This window comes from Spermophilus citellus (genome assembly GCF_964194105.1).
Source record: "Spermophilus citellus genome assembly, chromosome: 18".
Taxonomy (NCBI): Eukaryota; Metazoa; Chordata; class Mammalia; order Rodentia; family Sciuridae; genus Spermophilus; species Spermophilus citellus.
Window position 1 is genome coordinate 6,396,131 of NC_138200.1, and position 9,914 is coordinate 6,406,044.

General features: G+C 57.4%; 1 protein-coding gene across 1 annotated transcript; it reads right to left on the bottom strand.

Moving 5' to 3' along the window:
- Positions 1-125: 125 nt before the first annotated feature.
- On the bottom strand, positions 126-9,301 carry SPIB (Spi-B transcription factor; the record flags this gene model as incomplete). Its single annotated transcript, XM_081273669.1, has 7 exons — positions 126-1,243; positions 1,564-4,148; positions 5,372-5,522; positions 5,882-6,096; positions 6,371-6,443; positions 8,332-8,359; positions 9,252-9,301. 6 exons carry the CDS (start codon positions 9,299-9,301, stop codon positions 3,850-3,852), a joined length of 816 nt encoding a protein of 271 aa, XP_081129795.1. The 3' UTR covers positions 126-1,243; positions 1,564-3,849.
- Between the last annotated feature and the right edge of the window lie 613 nt (positions 9,302-9,914).

Below are 9,914 nucleotides of genomic sequence, written 5' to 3' on the forward strand. Positions count from 1 at the left end.
ATTCCTCTTGCGCTCTAAAGGGCGAGAAATAACAGCTGGACAGAGATAGATGGGTGAACGCCAGGTCCGCGTGGAGGACAGGCCGCGGGGCTCCAGACACCTGGTTCGGAGGGAGGAGGTGCCAGAAGCGGGGACATCAGGGTCTCGGGTAGGAGGGGGCTGGGTGCCCTGAATCCTAAGTCCGGGAGCAGAGGAACCCGGGCCCCGGCCCCGGGTTCTCGGTCCCGAAGAAGGAAAGAGGAGGCGGAGGAGGGCCAGGATGCCTGGGTCCTGGAGGCAAGGGAGGGGCAGGGGTCCTAGGTGGGTGAGGCCGGGAGTCAGAGGCTGGCGTGGGGGTTGGGGAGAGACCTCTAGAAAGCCATTCTTAGTATCTGCAAGTCAGGAGTTTTCGGGAAACCAGAGCCGGGAGGGAGGGTCCGGTTTCCCAGCGTAGGCAGGACAACTGTGGGGGGGGGGGTGAGGAGGTCTCTGTGACCCCAGGGAGCGCACTGGGGCTCTGGGACTCCCGCGTCCCGCTCTGCGGGCGTGGGCAGATCCAAAGGCCTGGGCCCCCGGCCACCTGGGGCTCTGGACTGGCCGCCGCGCCCCTTGGGACCGAGCCCCGCCGACTGCCGCGACTGTTCCCGGAGCGAGCGAGGCGGGCACCGGACGCAGGGGAAGGGTGGTGTCCCCATGGGGGAGGGAGGGGAGCTGGGAAGGCCCTGGAGGGCTGCCAGGATGTTGCTGCCCTTCCCAGCAGGGGGACCTGCGGCTTTCCGAAGTGGGGTGGCGGGTGGCGGTGGGGCTGGAGGGGAAGGGGCGGGCCCCGGGGCGGGGCGGGGCGGGACTTGGGGAAACCAGGTGTTGTGGGGCGCGCTGGGTGGGCGTGGGAGGGAGGGGCAGGGTGTGAGGGACAGGGGTAGGGCGGGCCACCGAGAAGTGACGCTGCGTGAGGTACCCAGTAGGACGTGAAGCCCCTCCCCTTTTTCTTCCTACGCGTCTCCCACCCCCCCTTTTTTCAAAATCCCCTAAGAATTGAAAACTTCCCTGCCCCCGGGGACCGCCAGTCCAACCAGGAGGCAGCCTCCGTGTGACGCCTTGGGCTGCCAGGCAGACTGCCTCGCCTCTCCAGGACCCAGCAGTTTCACAGGGCCTGGTGACAAAGAAGGACTCTAACAACTGGAGCTTCGCGTCCACCACCGCCAGCCCGAGGGCTCAATTCAGAGAGAGGAAGACAGAGACCTAGAAAGAGGGAGATAGAGACCTAGACGGAAGAGAAAGAGAGGAGGAGGTGGGGCAGAACTCTAATTGGCTGGAAGAAAGGGAGACACAAAAATTAAACGGAACCCCCAATGTCTGCACATCTACATCCTCACTTTGTCATTCAAGGCTCAGCCAGGTCTGTTGCTTTGATTTCCTCTTTTATCTCCCCCTTCTCTGTTGCTCTCGCGTTGTTTGAGCGACAGCCAGCCCCACTGCATCAGGAGGTTGAAAAGAGTCCCAGGACATCCCTCCACTTTGACTCCTTTTGCTTTATTTTTATTCCACGTTTAGGGCGATGATGATAGCTTTTGTATAAAGTACCTTCTCTGCAGGAAGAAGCCCCAGGGAGGATTAGCACCAACGCTGTGTGCTGGGTATGCCAACAGGACCTTCTCTGGGTCCTTAAGACTTCTCCTCCTCCTCCCATCCTCCTTGGGGGTGGATTTCAGGAGATGTGTTGAAGTTCAAGGGGGCTGACAGGTGGTTTTGTTTTTGTTTTTGTGCTGGGATGGAACCCATGGCCTCATCCATACCCGGCAAGTGCTCTGCCACAGAGCTAGATCCTCAGACCCTTTTATTATTTTGAGGCAGGATCTCACTAAGTTGCCCAGCGTGGCCTTGAACTTGCAATTCTCCTGCCACAGCCTCCCCAGTAACTTGGATTACAGGTGTGCACCACCCTGACCAGTGTGGGGAGCCATTTTCACACGTGACTGGGTGACTCCCGGTTTGGGTCTGAGGCGCTCTGGCTGTGTCGGAGCTTTCCCGGCCCTCTCCTGATGAGAGAACCCGTCCGTGTGTGGGTGTGACTGACCACTGACCCCGGGGGCCCAATCACTGACCCTGACCTTGGAGTGCGGTCCCCCCTCAACCTTCATTGGATGGAATTCTCCCCTGAATTTCTTGTTCCCAAATAAAAGGCTACTCCCTGGCGTGTTCACTCTCTCTCTCCTGCTAGCCCTGAGTAATCCTTGCTGCCCTGCCGGGCGGTTAGAGGTACGAACCAGAGAGGGGAGCCCTCTCGGACCTGGCAATAGAAATAAGGTAACTGAGTCTGTGTGTTTTATTTCGATCTCTGCTAGCTAACTTTTATGCCAAGAACCTCATTAATGAAACCATTGCGCTGGCCGCATGGTGGAGACCAGCTTGCAAGGATTATTTTTTTTTTTGAGATCCTCCTCCTTTCCCCCACTTTTCAGAGGGACAAACTGAGACTTCACTTGCTTAGCCCACCCAGCCTCAAGGCTCTGGACCTTTGACTCCCATGGTTCCCAAGTGACAGCTCCCACACAGGCAGGCTCCGGCTCCTGCTGGGTTTGCACAGGGTAGAAACTCAATAGTTGGGACCAAGGAAGTGCAAGAATAGATGATGCGTTATGAGGAGGCCACTCTCCTGCTGCAACCTCTCCACATCAAAAAGCTGGCTCACTGTTACCAGATTGTCCAAAGATTTAAGCGAAGCCAGAAATCTGGACCATGAAACATCTCCCTATTTCAAAGGTTGGCTGTTAATTCAGGTTCTTCCCCTCAAAACGCTTCAGTGAACTAAAGAAAACACCACCAGGGACCTAGTTTGCCTGGGTGGGGGTGGGGATTCACCAGCTTGAGACCTCTCGCTAGAACTGCCAAGGGAGGGGGAGCTGCCCAACACACAGAAATCCCCGTGGTGGCAGAAGGGTGCTCACAGGGGCCTACAAAGGGCACCCCAGGAAGGTCCAGAAATCTCAGACATCCTTTGGGACTTCTAAGGGATCCCCTGGGGGGTGTCTCAGATGTGACTGGAGGATCCCAGATATGACAAGAGGGGCCCAAACTAAGTGCTACTGAACCCCTACCCCGACCCGAGACCTAACAAGTCATTTCAGACATAACCAAAGGATCACAAAGGGGCTCTAGATGTGATTAGAGAGTTCCAGACTCCGCCCCCCAAAAAAAGTGACAGCAGAGTGATTCCATAGAACAGGGGATCTCAAAGATGGCAAAGGGATCTGGGGGTACAGAGTGACAAGAACCATAGATGGACAGAGATCTGGGAAGATAAAGGGTTCCACAGAGGGCTCTAGACATAACCAGGGGACCTCAGATCTGACAAGAGGGATCCAGACTTGAGAAGGGGATCCCAAAGGGACCACACGCCCCACCCCAGGGTTTAAAGTTTCTGGCAGCGCCCCCTCCTGGTGTGATGATCTGATGAGATTGAAGGTTCACAGACACACAAGGGGCTTCAAAGAGGTGACTGGCCTGGATGGGGGGGGGACCTCAGACATAAGGGGATCCCCCAGAAGTTCTTGGAATTCTGGACACACTGCCCATGCCCCACCCCCCTGCCTGCCACACACAATACAGTGGTCCATAGGTCCTGTGACTCAAAACATGACGATCCTGGGGGATCCTGTACATGACAAAAGAGTCCCAGAAACACACTGGGGAGTCCTAGAGGGGCCCTGGGCAGGGCTTAGGGATTGTGGCAGCCCCCACCCCAAATGTGGGGATCCATGGATCCTATGTCCTAGAGTGCCGTGTCGCCAAGGTGACCCAGGGACTCTGGAGGGGTCCTGGCTGGGCCATGAGGTCCCCAAGCGGCTCCACAGGCGAGGCTCGGTGCGCTCAGGCCCGGCGGGCGGCAGGCAGCAGCGCGCTGTCGAACTGGTAGGTGAGCTTGCGCTTGACCTTGCGGATCTCGCCGGTCTTGGCGTAGTTGCGGAGGGCGCGCGCCAGCTTCTGGTAAGTCATGCGTTTGCGGTTGCCCTTCTGCTGGCCCCAGCGGCGCGCCAGGAGCTCCTTGTGCTTCGAGGAGAACTGGAAGACGCCGGCGCCCGGCTCCACCCACCACACGCACTCGCGCATGTCCCCGCGCGTCAGCAGCCCCAGCAGGAACTGGTACAGGCGCAGCTTCTTGCGGGCCCCTGCAGCAGCGCGGGACACGCGTCAGCGGACGTCCCTCCGGCCCCGCCTGCTTCCGCCCCAGCCTCTGGGTCCGCAGCAGAGGCAGGGGAGTTGGCCGTTGGGTGCACCTGTCTCTGCCCACCTGCGATCCAGCAACCCCCTCCTGAAGCCATTAGCTCCGAAATTCCCGTCCCTCTGCCCTGCTTCGGCCTTAAGGATTTGTCTGCCACGTTCCCTGCTCTGCCCGCGGGCACTCGTTTGGTCTTGTTTATGTGCTGGGGATGGAACAGGCCGGCGTTGCGCGGTGGGGGCTGAGCTACGCGCCCGCACAGCACAGGGCGTGGTATTGACCGAGCTCCTATGGGACAGACTGGCGGGCGTCCTGGAGTCAGCTTGGACCCCAAGGCCGATTCTCCAGCTCCTAGTCTCGAGGCCTCTCTGCCCCAGGCAAGGTGGGTCCTGGGAGAGGCCAGGGCATAGGACTTCTGGGCTCCTACAAGCAGCAACGGCCCCACAAAACTGGTGACTTCAAAATGGGGCACGCCCACCTGCCCTGTCTCAGCAGTGTGATGGGGGTGTGTGTGTGTGTGTGTGACAACCTCTCTGAGCTGGAGTCTGCTCAGTCGAAAGCGGGCTCCTGTGCGGGCTTATTTTACTGTTATAAATTTCGAGGGAGCTTTTCACTCCAGGTGTCTCACTGGGCACTTTCCAAGTGTGGGGTCATTTCGTTTTCATCACAACCCACAAGACAGGGATGAGGACAGCGACGCCCAGTTCACAGATGGGAAACAGGCCCACTGTCAAACACAATCCGTGGCCAACTTCCCAGTTGGGTGTGAGATATAGACAGTGGGCAGCAGTAAGGGTTAACAAAATAGGGTTAGGTCTTGGAATTTCTTTTGCGGCTCTTGCCTTGGTAATGATGTTGAAGATATGGACATACTGGGCACTCACTGTGCCACACAGTGCTATCCCTTCTGCACCTACAAACCCATTTAGTCCTCCCTACAGCTTCGCGGGGGGTACTCACTATCAAAGTCACTCAAAGTTATTCCCTCTGTGCAGACTGGAAACCAAGGCACAGAGAGGTGGAGGTGCTTGCCCAAGGTCACACAGCCAGCAGGTGGCATGGATCTGGAACCTACTCTCAGAGGTGCAGAATACAGTAGGAGAAGCCATGATTCCTTCAGACCCTCCCTCTGTCTCTATTGGGCATTTCCTCCACCTCCCCACTCCCACGTACCTGCCTCGGATCCCCTCCCTTCAGGGCCAGTCATGAGGGCCTCGTCAGACTCGCTGTCTGAGACTTCAAGGGCAGGACTGTCCAGCAGCAGGTCTTCCTCCTCTGACAGCACAGGGCTGGGGTACGGGGCACACACCAGGGGGCCCAGAGTCTGTGGAAGGCCAGTGTCACCTGCATATCCAGGGACCCTCCCTCCCTCTCCTCCCTCTCCCTTCTCTGTGGCCCTCTTTGCTCTGTCTCCATTTTATTTTTAGTTTGGATGCTGGCCTTGGATCATATCTCCATGTCCAGGCCAGGGGACACCTGAGCTGCCTCCATTAAAGCCTGGCCAGCACACAGGGTCAGTCTGGGCAGCCCCTTGGTGCACTGGAACAGGGACAGCTCTTGCCCTGGGGCACTGAAGGAACAAGAAGGTTGCTATGTGCCCAGGTTTGGCTGAGCACAGTGCCTGGCCCCTCGGACACCTGCACTAGATGATGGCTTTGGTTTTCATTGTCCCCTGCCCCTCACCTGGCTGGTGAAGTCCTCGCTGGGGTATGCTGGGAGGCTGGGCCCAGAGGCCTCCAGGCTGGGGGCTGGGTCCAGATTCCCTGCAGGACTGTAGGCTGAGGGTCCATAGCAGAGCTGGGCAGCTGAGGGGTGACCATAGGTGGCCATTGCTGGGTCAAAGCCTTCATAGGAGGTGGCTGGGACAGGGGGGGCCTCGGCCCAGCCCCACAGAGAGTCTGGGAGAAAGCACTGAGTCAGAAGCCAGGAGGTCTGAGGAGGCCCCCTCCCACTCAGTGTCCCCAGCACAGAGGGACTATTGTGGGCTGTGCAAATCTCTGACCCCAGGATTTGCATGGGGGAGTGATGTGGGGGAGAGGAAGGGGAGGCAGTCTGGAAGCCTGGGCCACCCTTCTACCATGCCACATGAGACCTCCCTTGAGCCTCAGCTTCCCCATCTGTGAAATGGGCCCAAGGCCCAGGTGGGGAGGAGTCTGGGCCAGCGCCACTCACCAGAAGCCCCCTCTGAGTCGGGGTAGCTGGAATGCTTGCAGCTGTCCAGGTCGTAGAAGACGCCATCTGGGTACTGCTGGGGTGGGGGGGGGGGATCAACCCGGGGTTCAGGGAGCCCCATCTCCACCCTGGACCCCAGGAGAGACTGACAGAGCCAGAGGAAGAAGAGAGGCTGGTGAGGGGAGAGGCTGGTGAGGGCAGAGACTGATAGGCAGAGAGACTCAGAGACCAGGTACCACAGGCAGGAAGAGGCAGGAGCGGAGAGAGATAGGCACACTGTGAGCAGGACACACAGCAGTCACCCCCAGCACAGTTGTGGCTCCTGAGGACCTGGCAGCCGGTCTACGTGCAGTCGGTATAACAGGGTGTTGAGGAGGTGTGGCAGAGGTGGAGGCTCCACACTTCCTTAAACCACCTCTGTGTTGCTCTGGGTTGTTCCAAGAGTCATGTGTTGCATTAGCCTTAGAAATCTCGTGGACACTAAAGCTAGCATAAATATCCACCATCCCTGTGACCCTGCAGCCCTCGTAAGCCCAGGACAGCTGAAAACCTTGCCCACAGAAGAGCCATAGTCAGGAATAATCAGAGCAGTTTTGTTAAGAGCCTCAGACCGGAAGCAGGGTCCCCCCCAGCAGGATGAATGAACAAGCTGTGGCATAGTTGGCTAAAGTACTACACAGCAAGGAAAAAGAACAGCCACATTTATTGTAGAGGGAAGAGAGTCAAGTCCCCAACACGACCTGCTGCATGAGTCATTTCATATAAAGTTCAAAAACAGGCAAAACAAGGCTGGGGATGTGGCTCAAGCGGTAGCGCGCTCGCCTGGCATGCGTGCGGCCCGGGTTCGATCCTCAGCACCACATACCAACAAGGATGTTGTGTCCGCTGAGAACTAAAAATAAATAAATATTTAAAAAATTCTCTCTCTCTCTCTCTTTAAAAAAAAAAAAACAGGCAAAACAATCGATGATGCCAGGCAGGTATTTCCTGGGAAGGGACATGAGGGAATGCTCTATTCTGGAATAATGGGAATGTTCTGGATCTGCATCTGGTCAATGGTGGCACAGGTATGTGCACAATGTGAAAACTCATGGACATACACAAACGTGGACAGTCAGCTGACCTGTAACTTATATTCAATTGGAAAAAAAAAAAACCAAAAAACTCAAGGCTGGGAAGTGATCCAGAAGTAGTTTTCTTTCAACCACATCAGGAAGGTTTTCTCTCTTGGACTGAATTGTGGCTCCTGGGAAGTTGGGTATAGTATTTTCTGTGTTTGAAGAATTATGGAATAAAGGAAAAAAGTTTAAAAGCCAGGTGTGGTGGTGTACATCTATAATCCCAGCTACTTTGGAGGCTGAGGCAGGAAGACTTCTAGTTCTGGGCCAGCCTCAGCAACTTAGGCAGACCCCATCTCAAAATCAAAATTAAAAAGGACTGCTGGGCACAGTGGCCCACACCTGCAATCCCAGTGACTCAGGAGGCTGAGGCAGGAGGATCATGAGTTCAAAGCCAGCCTCAGCAAAAGCAAGGCACTAAGCAGCTCAGTGAGACCCTGTCTCTAAATAAAATACAAAATAGGGCTGGGGATGTGGCTCAGTGGCCGAGTGCCCCTGAGTTCAATCCCCAGTACCCCCTACCCCCCAAAAAGGACTGAGGCTCAGTGATAGAGCACCATGGGTTCAATCTCCAGTACTAGGAGTAGGGAGTGGGGAAGAGGAATGAATATACTTGCCAAGTGTGGGACAGACAGACACTCAAGTCCCAGGGTGGTCTCAGAGCTTGCAAAAGGGATAGAGACATCAGAAATGGGTCTGGGATGGGAACAGGGTGGGAGGATAACAAGGGGGAGTTCAGAAAGACAAAGAGAGAAGAAGGCACTGAAGGGGAAACTGAGGCAGAGAGGTGACCTGAGGGGGTCATAGAGGGCCATAGGCCCCACCCCGGGGGAACCGACTTACCAGACAGCTGAAGTGTGGCCCATCGAGCCTGGCAGGGGAGAGACACAGGGGCATGTCAGAGCCACCCTCAGCCACCTGAGTCTCCAAGTGGTTGGGGCTGATGGGGGAGGTGGCAGCAGCTGTGCCACTACAGCTCTGAAGTCTGCTGGGTGTCCCTGGGTGAGACCAGCCCCACCACATTCACCCCCCACTCCCCCACCAGGACAGGAAGTGGGGGGGCCAGGCAAATGTCCCCCCTCCCCAGAATTTGCATAGACAAAAGCTGCAGGGGGGGGGGCAGGGAAAGTGAAGAAGAGAAAGTCCCCGGAGAGGAGAGGAGGTTGGGCACCAGCAGGTGGGGGTGGCCAGGGCCTTAGTGGGCAAGTCTGGCAAATGGGTCCGACTTGGACCAGGGAGAAATGTCTGGGCAGAGAGAGGGAGAGACAGGGAACCAGGTGAGGGGGAGGGGAAGTGGGAAGAGGAGGAAGGCATGGAAAGAGACTCCTGCACAGGGACAAGATATTTCTTGGCCCCAGGAATGTAGATAGGGTGGTGGGGACCGACCAAAGGAGAGAAGGGGGGGGGACAGAACTGAAGGGAGGAAACAAGAGGAAGCAAGAGGCGGAGAGCAGAGCCCAGAAACAGAACAGAGACGGGAGGGAGGCCCGGAGACACACACAGGGCCACCTGGGAGAGGACATGGCCCGAGAGGAGAGCAGCAAGTGTCCTCAGATGCCACTTCTGGGGACCTGGAGAAGCAGGCTTGGGAAGAAGGGAGGGAAGTCTGTGGTGAAAGAATCAGGGCCAAGGCAGCGTGGACCCCGGTTCCATCCACCTGCTCCTGGGTGGGGCAGGCGTCCATGAGGATGAGGCCTGGAGGAGGGGCCCAGGGGATGGCGCAGGGTGGGGGTCCCAATGTGGGCTTAGGGGGACCCACTTACTGTGCAGCCTCCAGGGCGAGCATGTTGGTGCCGGGCAGCTGGACTTGCATGGGCGGCAGCTGCCACCCCTATATATACCTTGGCCCAGCCCCCAGGGGAGGGGCGGAGCACTGGGCACGCCCCAAAAATCCCCTTGGGGAGGGGTCAGGGGAAGGGGCTGGATTGCACAATGCATTTGGTCATGTGGTGGGAAGGGCAGACCCACAGGCCGTCTGGATTTGGGGATCCCCATTTTGGGGGGCTGGCTCTGGGTGGTAGAGATGGGATAACTGGATTTGGTGGGGTGATGGAAAAAGGAACAGATGTGGCTGTGGTCAGTGAGGAGAGATCAGGACAGGGGGCTGTGGACCGTGGGAGTCAAATCTCAGGAGCAGAGTGCCAGGGGCCAGCCACCACAGGATAGGGTGACAAGAGGCAGCTGGAGCAGGACAGCACAAGCATCAGGGGCTGTGGAGACAGCTCTGAGGGCACAAGGGGATCTCACAGACACTGCCTGGGGGGACTCAAGCTGGAACCTACCATTAGGACCCCACAGTGGAAACATCTGTGGGTGTGACATGGCAGGGGTGTCCCCTTGGTGGAGCCAGGGAGTGGAACCCTCTTGTCAGGGGCTGCCCCAGGGACCGGAGGAAACAGGTCAGCACCTGGCAGGAGGGGTGGCCA